General features: G+C 44.6%; 1 protein-coding gene across 1 annotated transcript in view; it reads left to right on the forward strand.

The window, feature by feature from the left end:
* Window positions 1-20,531, forward strand: part of LOC311245014 (disintegrin and metalloproteinase domain-containing protein 19-like) — a gene marked incomplete at its 5' end in the record, with an annotated part of 148,091 nt that overhangs the window by 62,196 nt on the left and 65,364 nt on the right. Inside the window, 4 exons of the mRNA XM_084334766.1 lie at window positions 6,219-6,414; window positions 10,516-10,624; window positions 13,054-13,258; window positions 20,223-20,300. Coding sequence (XP_084190892.1) covers window positions 6,219-6,414; window positions 10,516-10,624; window positions 13,054-13,258; window positions 20,223-20,300 — 588 coding nt within the window. The remainder of the gene's footprint in view (window positions 1-6,218; window positions 6,415-10,515; window positions 10,625-13,053; window positions 13,259-20,222; window positions 20,301-20,531) is intronic.

Below are 20,531 nucleotides of genomic sequence, written 5' to 3' on the forward strand. Positions count from 1 at the left end.
TGAGACAGTTTACAGTCTAAGGCCATGGGTACACTGGGGGATACAGCAACGTTTTTGTTGCTGAATGATTACGTTTGCTGTCCAAGTTAAAAAGTAACTCCGTTTTGGCAGGAAAACGCGTTGTCCTACTGGCAACGCTGAAAAGGTGTTTCCGTTTTGGATACTCGCCAAAACTCGCCGACAATGGTGCCATGTAATGTGCGTGAGCCGGATACGGAGCCGTTGTTGCTCAACGCCCATGCGCAGTAGAGACCCGCACGGTTATTTCCAGTGTTTACAGCAGAGCTGTGAGGGCTGGAGGAATTCTGCATGCAGCCCAACGAGGGGGCGTGCCGTTTTTCTGCTTCACGCACCTGAGAGGAGTTTGCAATCAGCTCGGGAGAGTACTAGTATTGCAGACTCCCCTCCACTCCTTGTCGGGTCGTTCTTGTTACTAACATCTACTGCCGCGTCTCCGGCGTGAGACGTCGTGCCACCCCTGTACATCACCACCTGTCGCCGTTTCCTGGAGTAGGACACCGTCTTCGCTCTCTAGACTTCCACGGGAGGATCCCAGTGTTCCCACTCCAGATGTCCTGCCGGCTACTTCCCAACTCCCTCTACATGGATCCATTCCTGGGGTGAGGCTCGCCATCGCTCTCTATTACTCCACGGGAGGATGCCCGTGTTCTCACCCCATTCCCCTTGGACCCCCTGGTTGCTGCGCTGCCCGTCGGCAGCATTCTGGTCGGGAGGATGCCCGTGTTCAATGAAGAGTCTTGTGTATTTTTGCCCGTGTTTCTGGAAGATTTCCCGTGTACCTCTTTGCCTGTGTGCTAGAGGATTCCTGCCTGTGCGCCCCTTAAAGGCACAGTGCCGCGTTTTTTGTGTTCATGGATTTTGGTGTTTTTTCCCCCTTAAAGGCTGAGTGCCGCTTTTTTGTATATAATAAATCATGCCCTTGTTTTGGCTAACTCTGATTACCTGTCTGTGTCGTGCAATTGGGGTCGCATTACAAACCATAACAAGAGCTGTCCCAAGTAGCTGCGGCTACCATGTGTTGTCAAGTTATTGTTATAAGGAGCCCAGTCCAAGCTACAACAGTCTGCATTCCCTTAACAATTGTTTGTATTAAGCCGTATTGTATTGTACCCATTCTGCAATCTGTTAAATAAAGTTTACTTCCATTCATTCTGCTAGCATTAACGTTACCAAGCTGCTAGCCACAATGCTATACTGTTATAATGGCATATACCAATCACGTTAGCACGTAAGCTAACAAACTTCGCTGCTAGCCACAATGCTATACTGTTATACTGGCATATCCCAATCACGTTAGCACGTAAGCTAACAAAATCGGCGACGATCTTTTTGTGAGACTAAACTCCGCTCTTGGTGGTCAATTGTGTTACGATACGGTAAGGTGGCGGTAGAACCCAAGGCAGCAGGAAAGAGTAAGCAGGGAGATGAGGCAGGAGTCGACGGTCACAATTTAAAGTGTTTACTTGGCAACTTCAAAAGTACATGCAAGCATAAACAATAGGCACAGCCGTGCTGGCACTAACTACAAAACAAACCTAACCAGAAGACGGACATAACACACGAAATAAAAGAAGACAAAACAGAAACTAATATACACTTACTTGGGGTGGGGATGGGTACCGAGACCCGGGGAGGGGGGCTGGACCTGGAAACAGAGGCCCGACGAGGGGGGGTGGGGACAGGTGCAGAAGCCCGGGAAGGGGAGCTGGACCCCGGAGCAGGATCCCGGACGAGACACCCTCCAGCCGCCGGACTAGGGACCGGTTCCGGAGAGCCGGAACGGAGGTGCGGCGGCGACGACCCCCGGAGCAGGATCCCACGCAGACCACGGCGAAGACCGCGGCGGAGACCGCGGCGAGGACCACGGTGAGGACCAGGGCGCCGATCACGGCGCAGAGCTGGACCAGACGGGGAGCCAGGATCAGTCGAGGAGCCGGGAGCCGGCACAGCAGCCGGACCAGGTGTAGAGGCCGGGCAGGGCGCGGAGACCGGATCGTCTCGGCGGCGAGGCGTGGTGTAGGATCCGGGGATAAGGAGTCTGGACCCAATGTAGAGGCCGCACCAGGCGTAGAGGCTGGGCAGGGCGATGAAGCCGGAGGAGGAGCGGTGACAGCCGGGACTACGCCGATCGGAATCAGGCTCGCAGCGACGACCGGATCAGTCTTGCCAGAACTCAGAGGCCTGCGAGCTGCGGGGGCTAGGCCAACCGTGGGCCCTGAGCTAGCTGTAGGGGCTAGGCTAGCTGTAGGGGCTAGGCTAGCTGTCGGGGCAATGCTACCTGTAGGGGCTAGGCTAGCTGTAGGGGCTTGGCTAGCTGTCGGGACTAGGCCAACCGTGGGCCCTGAGCTAGCTGTAGGGGCTAGGCTAGCTGTAGGGGCTAGGCTAGCTGTAGGGGCTAGGCTAGCTGTCGGGGCAATGCTAGCTGTAGGGGCTAGGCTAGCTGTAGGAGCTAGGCTAGCTGTCGGGGTAATGCTAGCTGTAGGGACTGGGCTAGCTGTAGGAGCTAGGCTAGCTGTCGGGGTAATGCTAGCTGTAGGGGCTAGGCTAGCTGTAGGAGCTAGGCTAGCTGTCGGGGTAATGCTAGCTGTAGGGACTGGGCTAGCTGTAGGGACTAGGCTAGCTGTAGGGGCTAGGCTAGCTGTCGGGGCTGTGTCAGCTGGGAGGACCTGGCTAGCTGCAGAGGCTAAGCTAACAGTAGATGCCTGGTTAGCTGCAGAGGCTAAGCTAGCTGTCGGGGAAAGACTAGTAGCTCCTGTCACGATAGCCTTCTTAGGCTTGCTAGCCTTCTGAGGCTTGCTAGCTGAGGAAACCCGGCCAGCCTCAGGAGCCAGGCTTACAGTGAGGGTAATGCTAGTCGGTTGGACCTGGCTAACTGTAGGGGCCAGGCTAGCGGGGAACGCTGGGTTAGCTGCAGGACCACGAACAAGAGACAGATCAGAGGGTGAAGGGAAATTATGCCTCTCCATGAGGATCACAACCTTGTTGGCCAACACCCCCATCTCTGCCTCCTGATCCGGATCCTGGTCCACTACGGACCGAATTGTCTTAAGCAAAAAAAAACATTTAGCTGGGGCATAGGTGGACATATCCCCCTCCATTAATTTGAGGATAACGCTCATTGTCCCCTTAAATTTTTCGGCTGGGTTCGGTAATGGTGGAGTCATTCTGTTACGATACGGTAAGGTGGCGGTAGAACCCAAGGCAGCAGGAAAGAGTAAGCAGGGAGATGAGGCAGGAGTCGACGGTCACAATTTAAAGTGTTTACTTGGCAACTTCAAAAGTACATGCAAGCATAAACAATAGGCACAGCCGTGCTGGCACTAACTACAAAACAAACCTAACCAGAAGACGGACATAACACACGAAATAAAAGAAGACAAAACAGAAACTAAAATACACTTACTTTAGACAGAGCACAACTACAAGGACGACGTTTGACACAGACATCACAGGAACAGGTAACAAGGAGGAAATGTTCACTGTTATTATCATAACCGGCCCAGCAAGGGCCGGCCCTGGGGACGTTACACAATTGTGTTGATGTTAGTTTTGTTTCATTAACAAACGAGAGGCAGAACACAGTGAATGTATTCGTTTTGTTTATTGCACTTTTATTGCACTTTCTTTGCTACGTAAATAAATGCTACGTTAGCTAAATGGCTCACGCGAGGCATTTAAAGATGGTGGATTGTTGATTTTTAGCAGGAAGTGTATTGGCACATTCAACTTTTCTGATTGGTTGAAAATTGCCTTCATGTTTGAACTACATCGCCACCTACTGCCACCTACTGCTTTGGCATTGTACTACATGTATATACATCACTGTGCTCAGGAGGCAACAACGATGTCTAGCTTGCCTGCCATTACGTTGCGTTCTGAAAAGCAAAACTGACCCTGAAAACGAAACGAAAACTGGCCAGAGTGTAACCGCAGCCTAACAGTTTAACTTTGTTATTATGATGTGATGATGTGAGAGACAGTTTACAGTCTTACAGTTTAACTTTGTTATTATGATGTGATGATGTGAGAGACAGTTTACAGTTTAACAGTTTAACTTTGTTATTATGATGTGATGATGTGAGAGACAGTTTACAGTCTTACTGTTTAACTTTGTTATTATGATGTGATGATGTGAGAGACAGTTTACAGTTTAACTTTCAGTTAAAGCCCCACACAGGGTTTCCATTAAAGGAAGGAGAGGAACAGAGGCTTTTGTATCACAAAAAAACACAATTTATTTAAGAGCTGACAATGACAAAAGAGACTATTCTGTTAGAGGAAAAAGTGATCACAGCGGAACATTAAATCAAACGCACTAGAAGCACTGAACCTATACGTTTCAACTATAGACGTACTCAGAACAAAAAAGGAGTGGGGAATGTTTGATGTGTGTATGTGTGTGCGCGTTTGTGCATGCACTGCCCGCAGTCAGTGACAGAGCCGCCTCTCTGCGCCTTTATCTACTTCATTATGAGTGAGCAGCGCACTGGAGTAGATAGATAACAATTTAACACAAACAGTCAAAGCAGTCAGCATGTACGAAACGGATTGTTTTTTCATCGGTACATTTCCGTTTGATACCATTTTGAAAAACGCTCGTTTTTGGAAATTTCCAGAAAATAAAAAAGATTCTGTGATAAACGCCCTTTAGTGGAATACACAAAACACGTTGTAATTTTTCGGCCTATTTATGAATCGTTTTCAAATAAACGCTAGATTATCGATAGTATATGTGTACTTATGCACGCTAGATAAGCGGGCTGAAAAATCGATTATCTATTTCCTGGTCAGCACACACACACACACACATACACAGATAGGGGACATATTGAGATATATGTGAAAAAAACTCTGATTACCCCAAGACTGGTAAAATAGATTCCTTACCTCACATCAGCAAAAAGATTATTCCAATTCCTGATCGCCATTCCAAATATCGATCGCGTTTATTGATCCAACGCCGGGTACTCGAAACACATATTCCACGCTGTTCTGAGGGTCGGCAATGAATGCAATCGGCTCGGGTTACATGCCTGATAAAATGTAAAATGTGGATTCCGGATTCTTTTTTTACCATCCATTTCATTCAGTCCAATCCAAAGGTTGCAATACCATCCGGAGAGACGATAGGGGGTGGTATTTTCCCAATTCGAGCTAAGAGAGAGTCCCAGTGGTAACGTGAGGCTAGATTGATGAAATATGAATGGGAATCGCTAATAAAAGAAATAACGATTAAATAACGAGATTTCTCGTCCTTGGCACTCAACGCATGGCATGAACTAACGAGTTTCTCGTGGCTGGCACTCAAAGTGTTAACAACCCGACCTAGACCATGCCAGGTCACATATGCATACTAGGGCTGTCTCACAAACACACACACACACACACACACATATGTACACTAGGGCTCTCACAAACACACACACATGCACACTAGGGCTGTCTCACAAACGCACACACATGCACACTAGGGCTGTCTCACAAACAAACACACACACACACACACATGCACACTAGGGCTGTCTCACAAACACACACACATGCACACTAGGGCTGTCTCACAAACACACACACATGCACACTAGGGCTGTCTCACAAACACACACACATGCACACTAGGACTGTCTCACAAACACACACACACATGCACACTAGGGCTGTCTCACAAACACACACACACACATATGTACACTAGGGCTGTTTCATAAACACACACACACACACACACACACACACACACATATGCACACTAGGGCTGTCACACACACACACACACACACACACACACACACACACACATGCACACTAGGGCTGTCTCACAAACACACACACACACACACAGATATGCACACTAGGGCTGTCTCACAAACACACACACACATTATGCACACTATGGCTGTCTCACAAACAAACACACACACACACACACACAGACATTATGCTCACTATGGCTGTCTCACAAACAAACACACACACACACACAGACATTATGCTCACTAGGGCTGTCTCACAAACACACACACACACACATTATGCACACTATGACTGTCTCACAAACACACACATGTACACTAGGGCTGTCTCACACACACACAGACATTATGCACACTGGCGGTCTCACAAACACGTCACAAGTCGTACTAAAAGTCCACTTGAAGTCCCTTATTCTCTCTTTGGTTTTGCCCGTTCTCCAACAGTTGAAGCAGGCAGGTACCATGTGCCGCGGGCCGGCGGGGGCGTGCGACCTACCGGAGTACTGCACGGGGGTCTCGCCCTACTGCCCCTCCAACGTCTACCTGCTGGACGGCTCCACCTGCCAGTACGGACTGGCCTACTGCTACAACGGCATGTGCCTGACCCACGAACAGCAGTGCCTACAGCTCTGGGGCTACGGTAAAGAAAAGATTCAAACCTTTATTTTATTTTATTTTATTTGTATTCTCTCTTTTTTTTAAACCTTTCACTACCACACTACAGACGGTTAGTGGAACCTTCGGTAGTGTGGTAGTGAAAGGGTTAACCGTCTGGTAGTGTGGTAGTGAAAGGGTTAACCTTCGGTAGTGTGGTAGTGAAAAAGTTAACCTTCTGTAGTGTGGTAGTGAAAGGGTTAACCGTCTGGTAGTGTGGTAGTGAAAGGGTTAACCTTCTGTAGTGTGGTAGTGGAAAAGTTAACCTTCGGTAGTGTGGTAGTGAAAGGGTTAACCTTCGGTAGTGTGTTCGTGAAAGGGTTAACCTTCGGTAGTGTGTTAGTGAAAGGGTTAACCTTCGGTAGTGTGTTAGTGAAAGGGTTAACTTGCAGTAGTGTGTTAGTGAAAGGGTTCACCTTTGGTAGTGTGGTAGTGAAAAGGTTAACCTTCGTTAGTGTGGTAGTGAAAGGGTTAACCGTCTGGTAGTGTGGTAGTGAAAGGGTTAACCTTCTGTAGTGTGGTAGTGGAAAAGTTAACCTTCGGTAGTGTGGTAGTGAAAGGGTTAACCTTCGGTAGTGTGTTCGTGAAAGGGTTAACCTTCGGTAGTGTGTTAGTGAAAGGGTTAACCTTCGGTAGTGTGTTAGTGAAAGGGTTAACTTGCAGTAGTGTGTTAGTGAAAGGGTTCACCTTTGGTAGTGTGGTAGTGAAAAGGTTAACCTTCTGTAGTGGGAGTGAAAGGGTTAACCTTTGGTAGTGTGGTAGTGACAAGGTTAACCTTTTTTGATTGATTGAATAGTTTATTGGTTTAGAATGGAAAATCACACATATACATTTGATCACAATATGAAACAGGTATACATTTTCTCCATTTACCAATAGGATTTCATAAAACACAATAAAGCCATAGGCTTGTTTCCATTGTGGTCCTTCATCATTGGTGTCAGTGGATTTATGTACTGGTGTGTGGACGTGGGTGTTTGTAGTGTCTGTATGTCAGGATGTGTGGTATAAAAACAAAAAAATACATACAATAATATTCCATTTTATAGACAATAAAAGAATAAAAAAGGAAGTCGACCTTCTGTAGTGTGGTAGTGAAAGGGTTAACCTTCGGTAGTGTGTTAGTGAAAGAGTTAACTTTCGGTAGTGTGGTAGTGAAAGGGTTAACCTTCGGTAGTGTGGTAGTGAAAGGTTAACCTTCTGTAGTGTGGTAGTGAAAGGTTAACCTTCTGTAGTGTGGTAGTGAAACCTTCGGTAGTGTGGTAGTGAAAGGGTTAACCTGTAGTGTGGTAGTGAAAGGGTTAACCTTCGGTAGTGTGTTAGTGAAAGGGTTAACCTTTGGTAGTGTGGTAGTGAAAGGGTTAACCTTCGGTAGTGTGGTAGTGAAAGGGTTAACCTTCGGTAGTGTGGTAGTGAAAGGGTTAACCTGTAGTGTGGTAGTGAAAGGGTTAACCTTCGGTAGTGTGGTAGTGAAAGGGTTAAACCTTTATTTAACCAGGTAAAATGCTTGAGCTCAATGATCTCTTTTAAGACCTGACCAAAATGGCAGCAATGAAAATAATAAACCAAGTTACAACATACAGGACAAAACAGACAGATAAAAGGATAAAAGTAAAGAGAATTGAGAAAGCATTAGTAACTTGGCACATTAGTAACATGTAGCATAGCATAGCATAATCAGCATTATGTATTAATGCATTGCAACTTTAGATTTATTCTCGAAAGGACAATTGAGGTCACCCTCATTTTCAATGTCGTCGAGACTTTACAAATATTTCAATGCATACATTTTTTACTATATAATAATAATAATAATAATAATAATAATAATAATAATAATAATAATAATAATAATAATAATAATAATAATAATAATAATAATAATAATAATAATAATAATAATAATAATAATAATAATAATACATATTAATAACCCTATCTATATAGCACTTTTCACACGCCCCACAGCAACTAGTATAAAATTAACATAGGCATGAAATCAGCATACAGTTGACAGAATAAAAACAATGCATACAACATTTATTTAAACCGAGCTGTACAATATTATAGAAACAACGATATGTGAAGACGTTTGGGGTGGATTTTCACCACGCTCGCACCTCCTCTCAGCTGGGCTCTTTCCTGCACAGAGCCTGTTGGTGTACAAGCGCTAAGTAGTTGTCAAGCCCCTGGCAGCAGTGTGTATCTCCACCATCTATCAATGACAGCATTAGAAACTCCATCTACCCACCTTTAAACCTCATTTGCATAATCAGTAGTCACTGATGTGGATCAAGCATCCGCGCATTTGCATGCGACAGCACAGGCCCGGATAAGGATTGACGCTGTTTAACACAGAATTAGCATACTTAGCTGGTGGATAGTTGAAGACGATAACAGCTCAAGTAAACGGTAAGCTGCCGTAGCTCCAAGGTTCAAGGAACGCTTGTCAAACGACAAGTAGAAGAGAACTAAACGAAGGGGAGTTTGTTTTCTCTTGGGCTGTGAAGGCTGCCGTCAGCAACGTGACAAGCTGGCTTTAAGTGTTGGAACACTTGGTGGGGTGACCTTTGGTGTCTACAGTTTTTATTTGTTGCTTTTTCTGGTTTTGTTAAAAAAAAGCCAGTTGTGTGTCATATCACTCATCAAAAAGCCAGTTGTGTGTCATATGACTCGTCAAAAAGCCAGTTGTGTCATATGACTCGACAAAAAGCCAGTTGTGTGTCATATCACTAGTCAAAAAGCCAGTTGTGTGTCATATGACTAATCAAAAAGCCAGTTGTGTGTCATATCACTAGTCAAAAAGCCAGTTGTGTGTCATATGACTAATAAAAAAGCCAGTTGTGTGTCATATGACTCGTCAAAAAGCCAGTTGTGTCTCATATCACTAGTCAAAAAGCCAGTTGTGTGTCATATGACTAATCAAAAAGCCAGTTGTGTGTCATATCACTAGTCAAAAAGCCAGTTGTGTGTCATATGACTAATCAAAAAGCCAGTTGTGTGTCATATGACTCGTCAAAAAGCCAGTTGTGTCTCATATCACTAGTCAAAAAGCCAGTTGTGTGTCATATGACTAATCAAAAAGCCAGTTGTGTGTCATATGACTCGTCAAAAAGCCAGTTGTGTCATATGACTCGTCAAAAAGCCAGTTGTGTGTCATATATGACTCATCAAAAAGACAGTTGTGTGTCATATCACTCATCAAAAAGCCAGTTGTGTGTCATATGACTAATCAAAAAGCCAGTTGTGTGTCATATCACTAGTCAAAAAGCCAGTTGTGTGTCATATGACTAATCAAAAAGCCAGTTGTGTGTCATATGACTCGTCAAAAAGCCAGTTGTGTCTCATATCACTAGTCAAAAAGCCAGTTGTGTGTCATATGACTAATAAAAAAGCCAGTTGTGTGTCATATGACTCGTCAAAAAGCCAGTTGTGTCATATGACTCGTCAAAAAGCCAGTTGTGTGTCATATGACTCATCAAAAAGACAGTTGTGTGTCATATCACTAGTCAAAAAGACAGTTGTGTGTCATATCACTCATCAAAAAGACAGTTGTGTGTCATATGACTCATCAAAAAGCCAGTTGTGTGTCATATGACTCGTCAAAAAGCCAGTTGTGTCATATGACTCGTCAAAAAGCCAGTTGTGTGTCATATGACTCATCAAAAAGACAGTTGTGTGTCATATCACTCATCAAAAAGACAGTTGTGTGTCATATCACTCATTCCTTTTTCGTGCTTGAAAGAAAGCATTCACACCAACACAAACATAAACCAGTATTCTAGAACAGACTGTGTTTGAGACCTCCTCTCTGTTGTGTGATATTAGACATTAGAATAAAAAGAGGAGGATGGGTCAGTGTTGTCATAGAAATGCTAGAAAATGTCTTCCCCCTTTACCACTGTGAGACAAAGTCACATCACGAGAAGTATAGTGTTGTCTCCCTGTGCTGAAATAACCTCTGTGAAGGAGAATGTTGAGGCTGTGACCCGTCCTATTCTTATAGTTCTAGCTCTGCGACAGGAGATAAGACACGTTAGTCTGGCTGTCTCCTAGCATAGACTGATATGATGGGTTGTCGTTGCAGGTGCCCGCCCTGCCCACGACGCCTGCTTTGAAGACGTCAACGCTGCAGGAAATGCCTTTGGGAATTGCGGCAAAGACGGACAAGGAAACTACATGAAGTGTTTGAAGAGGTGAGAGAGCTGTCGACACTGTATGTTAAAGGTGCACTACGTGGTTTTGCGAGACTCGGAGAAGGGAATCATTTATAAGGTATATTTTTCATGACTGGATAAAGAAACTGTCCTGGATCCCTGGAACACTGTTTGAAGCTAGAAAGCTACCGAAAAAGTAGCGGTTTACAAAGGCAGGGTCCAGTGACTTTGTTGACGGACGTATCCTAGGCTTACATTTGGTTCACAGTGCCTCACAATGATATTGTCTTCATTCATGACAACACAAAGTAGAATAATTCTGAAGAATTACAGTAAATGTCCTTGGGGTGCAGTGCTTTGTATTTTCAAACGATCAAGCTAATTCTGTCTACACTCTATAATCATAGTCAGACATTAGGTGTGCTCTCCCACTTCCAGAAATAGCACTGCAACACTGCCGTGACACAAAGAGGATTGCGCAAAACCTTCAATTGAAACTCGGGTATCCGTGCAACAGCGTTGTCACACCGTACACACGTTAGAATAGACCGGTACCGGTGCTGTGAGCTTCACCGTCTGGTCCTCGTCGAGGTCTGGCGGGTCTGAGCGTTCCCCATCTGGTGCGTAGAGTGAGAACCTTCTGCTCTGTTATGGTCCTACCACAACTCCGTACTGTTGTGACCTTTCACTCTGCGCTGCGTTTTGAGTTTGTAGACTTTTCATCGGTGGTGGAAAGTAACTAAGTATTTTTACTCAAGTATTGTACTTGGAGTACAATTTTGAGATACTTGTACTGTACTTTATGTGAGTATTTTCATTTTAGGGAACTTTATACTTTCACTCCACTACATTTCAAGGGAAATATTGTATTTTTTTACTCACGGCATTTATCTGAACCCATCAGTTACTAGTTACTTTGAAGAAAAGGATTTAGCATAGAAAACATAATATATACAAAATGTATGAAGATTGAAGATTATATACTTTGAAGCCTGTCAACTTCAAGATTACGTAATCAGAGCAGCATAACTGGACCACATACCACTTTAACATATATAGAGGTCAATGGATACACAAACGTCATGTAGAATGTGTACTTTTACTTTAGATACTTAAGTACATTCAATAGCAAATATGTCTCTCCTTTTACTTAAGTAGATTTTGAATGGAAGACTTTTACTTTTACCAGAGTACTCATTTATCTGAGTATTTCTACTTTTACTTAAGTAAAGGAACTGTGTACTTCTTCCACCACTGCTTTTCATAACGTTGGTGTTCTTAGCAAACACATTTCCTCCACGTAGAGAACCACTGGTGCACACACACACGGCACACACACACACACACACACACACACACACACACACACACACACACACACACACACACACACAGACAGACAGACAGACAGACAGACAGACAGACAGACAGACAGACAGACAGACAGACAGACAGACACACAGACACACAGACACACAGACACACACACACACACACACACACACACACACACAGAGACAGGTTCTGGGGCACGATGCCAGAGCTAATTAATGTAGCCAAATTAGCAGCTCAGCTATGCAAATGAGGCTCCGGATTAAGGTGGTCGGCGGCTGCCTCGTAGGCGCGTGATTCGCCGCTGCCCAAATCCATTACAGACTCCATTACAGAACTCCCACAGGAGCCATTAGAGGGTCTGCCGGCCACTGCAAGCTTATTAGAGGATGTGTAAACAACATATCTGCGTTCCATTTAAATATTTTCATAGTCTAGGAGGATTAAATCACACGTCCACTATCTGTCCATCATTTGTAATCCGTTTGTTTTTTATGGATATTGTGCGCAGATATTACTGTGTGTGTGTGTGTGTGTGTGTGTGTGTGTGTGTGTGTGTGTGCGTGTGTGTGTGTGCGTGTGTGTGTGTGTGTGTGTGTGTGTGTGTGTGTGTGTGTGAGTGAATGTTTACATGTCTGTGATTTAATCGTTGACTGTTTGTGTTGGTTATTATGTTAAACAGTAATTCAGAACTATGTTATTACACTGCACTATTGCATCATTTTACTACTATTTTATTGCATTGCACTATTTTACTGTCTATTCTATTTTACTCTTTTTATTATTGTATATTTTAAAACTGCCATAGAATCAAACTATAAACAAATTGTGATGTTAGTGGAAAAACTGTGATTTTGTCATGTCTGCACTTTATGTGCTCATTTTGTGCCTGTCTTTTTTCTGCTGTGTGAAGCACTTTGAGCTGCAATTCTTGTATGAAAGGTGCTATACAAATCAAGTTATTATTATTATTATTATTATTATTATTATTATTATTATTATTATTATTATTATTATTATTATTATTATTATTATTATTATTATTATTATTATTATTATTATTATTATTATTATTATTATTATTATTATTGTTATTGTTATTATTATAATAATAATTATTATCTCTCTGCCCCCAGCGATGCCAAGTGTGGGAAGATCCAGTGCCACAGCGCGGCTAAGAAGCCCAAGGGAACCAACGCCGTGTCCATCGACACCACCATCAAGACGGACGGCGTGGAGGTCAAGTGCCGCGGCACCTACGTCTACAGCACCCAGGACGGCCAGGGGGACCTGCCAGACCCCGGCCTGGTCACGACCGGCACCAAGTGTGGGGAGGGCAAGGTGGGCCACAGAGTCTGTTCACCGCCTTCGGCGACCTATAGCTGGCAACACTGCTGCCCTCTTTTAAAACCATTTACACATGTGTGTTGAATAGTTACGGGTGGAAGCCAAGTCGCAAAGTGAATGAATGGATACATGAATGAATGAATTAATGCATAAATGGATAAGTTAATAATAATAATAATAATAATAATAATAATAATAATAATAATAATAATAATAATAATAATAATAATAACTTTATTTATATAGCACCTTTCATACGTGGATTGCAGCTCAAAGTGCTTCACATAAAATAGCATAAGATTCACATAGGCATATAATTAGCATACAGTTGACAGAATAAAAGCAATGCATAAAGTGCAGACATAAGAATAGTTATAAAAAGACAATAAAAGTAGTGCAATGTAGAAAGTGCAGACATAATAATAGGCATACAATAAGTACAGTAAGTACAGGAACAGCCAGTCCCCCCCAAACACCACACACATCAATCCCCACCACATCCCCATCCAAGACACCCCCTGATAGAGCAAGTTATGACCGAAGAAAAACACAAACAGCCCGAATACACCCGGGCCATTCACCAAATACAATGACCAAACATGAAACATCGCCGTGCGCACACACATGTGAACCCCCGGGATCCAGCAGTGAGTGAGTGAGTGAGTGAGTGAGTGAGTGAGTGAGTGAGTGAGTGAGTGAGTGAGTGAGTGAGTGAGTGAGTGAGTGAGTGAGTGAGTGAGTGAGTGAGTGAGTGAGTGAGTGAGTGAGTGAGTGAGTGAGTGAGTGAGTGAGTGAGTGAGTGAGTGAGTGAGTGAGTGAGTGAGTGAGTGAGTGAGTGAGTGAGTGAGTGAGTGAGTGAGTGAGTGAGTGAGTGAGTGAGTGAGTGAGTGAGTGAGTGAGTGAGTGAGTGAGTGAGTGAGTGAGTGAGTGAGTGAGTGAGTGAGTGAGTGAGTGAGTGAGTGAGTGAGTGAGTGAGTGAGTGAGTGAGTGAGTGAGTGAGTGAGTGAGTGAGTGAGTGAGTGAGTGAGTGAGTGAGTGAGTGAGTGAGTGAGTGAGTGAGTGAGTGAGTGAGTGAGTGAGTGAGTGAGTGAGTGAGTGAGTGAGTGAGTGAGTGAGTGAGTGAGTGAGTGAGTGAGTGAGTGAGTGAGTGAGTGAGTGAGTGAGTGAGTGAGTGAGTGAGTGAGTGAGTGAGTGAGTGAGTGAGTGAGTGAGTGAGTGAGTGAGTGAGTGAGTGAGTGAGTGAATGAAGGCACGAACACTGCCAGGTGTTAGAGGAACAAGCGCTCAACCCGTTCAGCCACCAACTCGTTCTACCATAGGAAGGACCGCTGATTCAAAAAATTGCTGTCTGTGTAAATGGATCATGTTAACTGACCTTTCTTTATCACAACCAACCGGTTATTAAAGGCACAATATGACTTGATAGATGGTTAATAGAAATACAAGTTGTGTATTCCGTGACAGTAATGACAATAACACAGGGCATCAATACAACATTATAAGGTAGTTCCATTTCCCTCAAGAGGTAGAATAGTGCATAGCTAGCTTTTCTTGTAAATATTGTCATCAACATCTTATGGTTTATTTATTTATTAAGTGTATTTGAATAGGGACAGTGCACATTATTCAACAGTAATGAGACAGAGTACCACCACTGTAAATATACCGGTGTTAGGTGGGTAGCTAGTTTTCAACTGTAGATAGACATTTTATACATTTTAAGAGCATAATTAAAACAGTATTTGAATATAACAGCATAGTTAAAAGTGGTTAAGGCTATAAAATACATAGTTCTGTGCTTGTAGTGTTTAGAACCTGCTGCCGGTAATGAGGGGCTCACTTTTTGACAGTTTCATTGTTTGCAAATAATACATTTATTTTGCATAGTGCTTTTCAAAGACCCAAAGTCGCTGACAATAGGCAAAACAAAGAACAAAGAAACATAGAACCACAGGGAAACAGGGAACAATATGAATACACACATAAATGGGGGCTAAGCATTCGCTGACGCTAAACACCCATATAAACTGTTGTACCATGTCACGTGTAACATTAGAGTCCATTTCACAGTGCATAAAAAGCGAATTATCATCCGATAATGGGTGCCACTATGCTACACAGACCTATTGTAAAACCAAATAGTCGATATTGCGTGCAGGCAACAGGGAATCTTTAGCTTTCTATAGATACGTCTCAGAGAAAAACTTTAGTTAAGCTTGAAGCTAAGATCTGAAAACACAGAGTTAAGCTTGAAGCTAAGATCTGAAGACCCAGAGTTTAGCTTGAAGCTAAGATCTGAACACCCAGAGTAGAGTCAATGTTTGTGAGCGATGAGTGAAGATGCACACAAACACGCACATGCAAGCACACACAAACACACACACACGCACATGCAAGCACACACACAAACACACGCACATTTGTTTATGTGAAATATTGGGACATTGCATAGACCTACAATGCATGCAATTCTGTAACTAACCTTAACCACACTCCAATAGTTTGTCAAACTGAATCAGATCAAAAACGTCTTGTCATTTTGTAGCATGTCCTGGTTTCGTGAGTATGGAGTCTTGAAATTGTGCTGACAACCACCCCCGCACACACACACACACAAATATATATCTTCAATCACCTCCATGCTACTGCTGAATTGGATGGATTTCTCTATCTGCACTGATTTATCCCTGCACCTGATTCCATTGACATGAATACCATTTCACATTATTGAGCGACAGAACCGAATAGTATGTAGTAGTAGTAGTAGTTTATTCAGTCATCATCTCACACAATACAATATACACCATCATTTAACAATATTTGATTTTACAGTGACTGAAAAGGTACAGACTGAAGCATAATGCTTATATATGCCTGTCCTATATTCTTAACAAAAATTACAAAAAGTAAGACTCCAAAACAGAATTACTCATTCTTAACTGTATATCAGCATTGTTCCACAAGTTAACCCCAATAATAGAAATACACCTCCTTTTAATCCCTTTTTGAACAGTAAATTTACAAATATCTCTCAAATCATATTTTCTTTCATGTATTGAAAAAAAAAATGTGCACCCCGTCTGGGAGTAACTTTGCTTTAGCTCTGTACATTATTTGCATAGTTTTTGTTATGGTTTGTAACCGACCCCAATCGCACAACACAAGACAGGTATGGTGGTTTGCCAAGAAACAGATATTTATTGAGAACAGGGAAAAAGGGCACTGTCCCTTTAAGGGAGAAAACACAAAACACTGGAATAACACAAGAGGGGAAGGTAAAGTGCCTTTAAGAGGCGGGCAGGAAAAGGGAACACTATGGGAAAGTAAGGGAACGCCTAAGGGAAGGTTAAGGGAACGCCTAGGGACAGAGGAACTAGAGACTAGGTAAACTAGGGATAAGGAGAACTAGGGAGAGAGGACTAGGGACTAGGAGAGCTAGGGATAGAGGACTAGGGACTAGGAGAACTAGGGATAGAGGACTAGGGACTAGGAGAACTAGGGACTAGGAGAACTAGGGACAAGGAACTAGGTGGAACTAGAAGGGACTGAGGCCCGCGGAGGCGGGCTGGGGAACAGGGAGGAACTGGGGACAGAGGACCGCGGAGGCGGGCTGGGGACAGGGAGGAACTGGGGACTGGTGGGAAAACATCTGGGCCGCTCTGCAGAACAGAGGAGAGGGTTAATATTCAAAGGGAACAAAACAGAGCAGATGCAGAACAGTCCAAATAACAAAGTAACAAAGTAAATACTATCTTCGTGTGAACAAACACACAGTGGGAGATGAAATGTCCAAAATAATATCCACGAGAGAACAAAACAGAGTGGGAGATGAAATGTCCAAACTAATAACTAAGTGAGAACAAAAGGAGGCAATACGCTGGGTGAGTGACATCACAATCAAAACTCACCCAGGCGTATGCGTAATGGTACAGGAACAGCAGCGAGAAACGGGGGGCAAAAAGCATTACGCTGAGTGAGTGACATCACAATCAAAACTCACCCAGGCGTATGCGTAAAGGTACAGGGACAGCAGCGGGAACGGGGGCAAAAGGCATTACGCTGAGTGAGTGACATCACAATCAAAACTCACCCAGGCGTATGCGTAAAGGTACAGGGACAGCAGCGGGAACGGGGGCAAGGGCACTACGCTGAGTGAGTGACATCACAATCAAAACTCACCCAGGCGAAAGCGTAATGGTACAGGGACAGCAGCGGGGCGAGGGCATCGCCACCGGGTGGCTGGCTGTCCGAGCCGAGGGACAGAGTGCTGGAACAGTGGCGGTGGCGAGGGTGTCGTCCACCGGGTAGCCGCTGTCGGAGCCGAGGAACAGAGTGCGCGCCACACCTTGGTGTGCGCGTCGGAACAGTGGCGGTGGCGAGGGTGTCGTCCACCGGGTAGCCGCTGTCGGAGCCGAGGAACAGAGTGCGCGCCACACCTTGGTGTGCGCGTCGGAACAGTGGCGGTGGCGAGGGTGTCGTCCACCGGGTAGCCGCTGTCGGAGCCGAGGAACAGAGTGCGCGCCACACCTTGGTGTGCGCGTCGGAACCGAGAGACGCATCTGGTGCGTCTGCGTGGAGGAGAGTGCCAAGCAGGAAGGTCTGGAAGATGCGCGTCGGCGCGCTGAGGTCTGGAGAGCGTGCCAAGCTCGAAGGTCTGGAAGATGCGCGTCTGTGCGCTGGTACGGAGGAGCGTGCCAAGCTCGAAGGTCTGGAAGATGCGCGTCTGTGCGCTGGTACGGAGGAGCGTGCCAAGCTCGAAGGTCTGGAAGATGCGCGTTGGTCTAGATGTGCGTCAGGACGAACAGCTGCGCTGGGGTCTGCAGTGGAACACTGGGGTGCCTCCCGTGGAAGTTACAGGGAGCGCAGAACAGTCTCCTCCACAGGCTACGGCGACAGCAGACGAAGGCTTGAGCGCATCTGGCGCGCTGGTCTGGATGTGCGTCAGGACGAACAGCTGCGCTGGGGTCTGCAGTGGAACGCTGGGGTGCCTCCCGTGGAAGTTACAGGGAGCGCAGAACAGTCTCCTCCACAGGCTACGGCGACAGCAGACGAAGGCTTGAGCGCATCTGGCGCGCTGGTCTGGAGTGGAACACTGGAATACCTCCCGTAGAGGATTAGAGAGCGCAGTACAATGTCTCCCTCCAGGCAAACGGCGACAGGTGGCCAAAGCTTGCACCTCGTCTCACGCCGGAGATAAAACAGCATAGGCAGACAGAGGATCTCCCGAAAGAGTCTAGATGTTTAGAGAATATGACTCGGCAAGTATACAACACGACCCCACACCGAAACGAGGGGAAGAGCCCTGGTATTTAAAGCCCACAGGGGAACTAATTAGCCTGCCACCACAGGTGCGAGAGGTAATTGATAATAGTCCAGGTGTGGCCACTGAGAGTAAACGAGAGTAAAGAACGAGAGGGTGGGGGCTAGAGAGAGTGAGTGAGAAGGGAATTTCTAACAGTAGGCTTTAAAGAAACAGAGAAAAGGTGGTGAACAGCGGGCAAAACCTCACAGTTTTATAATAAACCAAATCATTAAATTTCATAATATGAGACTTTATAAACAATGGATTTGTGTGTTCATAGTAACCAGCCTTGAAAAGGTTCCGAATGGCCCGCTTTTGCAGTAAGACTATTGGATTTACTGTATTTTTAAATGTCGACCCCAATACTTCCACACAGTAAGATATGTAAGGAAGTATAAGTGAGCAGTAAATGATGTGCAAGGCTTTGTAGTTTAATATATCCTTACATTTATACAATATTGCTACTGACTTAGATATTTTTCCTTGAATATAGTTAACATGTTGTTTCCATGTTGTTTCTGGTCAATAACTACCCCTAGAAAGTTTATCTCAGAAACCTTTTCTATTTTTACATCACATATTTTTTACTCGATATCCCCCTCTATTTCTTTTCGATTACCAAAAACCATAAATTTAGTTTTCTTAGGGCGGCTCCGTGGCGTAGTGGGCAAGGCGCTCGCCAATTCTGCGAAATTCTGTCAACGGGCGTTGTGGACAGCGACTCCTACAGGTCGGTTGGTGCGCCTGCGCAGTAGAATCAGGAAGTGTCGGGGGCAGCGTGAGCCTCCCACGCGTTACTCCTCGCCACTGAGAGATCGAGCTGCGCAGGTGAAAAGATGCGACTGCTGTTACCTCAAGTACCGGAGGGGACTCGTGCTATGTATGACTTAGTCCACATTGCAGCCGGCTTGTGGGAGGCAAGAAACAGCGTCCGTGACAGGGGAGGGTTGAATTGGATGATACGAAATTGGGATGGGAGAAAAATATAGAAAATGGGAGAAAAAGTGGATCAAATTTTTTTTTTGTTTTCTTAATATTGAGAGACAATTTATTAACATCGAACCAAGTTTTGAGAATTTCAAGCTCTCTTTCAATATCAAACAAAAGTTAATTTAAATTACTTCCTGAGCAATATAAATTTGTATCATCTGCAAAAATAACAAACTTTAACAGTTCAGCAACATTGCACATATCATTAATATAAAGTATAAAAAGTTGTGAGTAAGTATAAATATATATATAGATATAAATAGCCGGGTGGAAATGCATGGTCTCACTTCCAGTATGATGGACTTAGTAGTTTAGTCTATTGGTATAAATAATCTAAGCTCCACAGGCAGGTACAGTCCCGAGCCTTAGCCAAGGACAGGTCATTAAGATCATCATCTATTGGATTTCTAAAATGTTCACATTGCACTGGTATTGCTCATCTTTATGTTAGTTGGACTTTACTACAGTCTATAATAACGCTCCTCCCTGACTGATCTGTGTGTGTGTGTGTATATGTGCATGCGCATTGTGTGTGTGTGTGTGTGTGTGTGTGTGTGTGTGTGTGTGTGTGTGTGTGTGTGTGTGTGTGTGTGTGTGTGTGTGTGTGTGTGTGTGTGTGTGTGTGTGTATGTACTTTATGTGATCATTGTGTTGTGGTTCCCACAGGTGTGCAGAGATCGCCGCTGCCAGAATGCCTCTTTCACTGAGCTGGAGACGTGCATCACTCGCTGTCATGGCAATGGAGTATGTACACACACACACACACACACACACACACACACACACACACACACACACACACACACACACACACACACACACAATCAACTTTGATTGAAGGTTACACTAAAGCCCCCCCACACACACACACACACACACACACACACACACACGCACGCACGCACACGCAGAGAGAGAGTTCAGTAGTAAGCTTCCAGACGGTCTCCTAGCCGCCAGGCTTGCCTCCCTAATCGT

The sequence above is a fragment of the Notolepis coatsorum genome (genome assembly GCF_963971535.1).
Source record: "Notolepis coatsorum genome assembly, chromosome: 1".
NCBI classification, from domain to species: Eukaryota; Metazoa; Chordata; class Actinopteri; order Aulopiformes; family Paralepididae; genus Notolepis; species Notolepis coatsorum.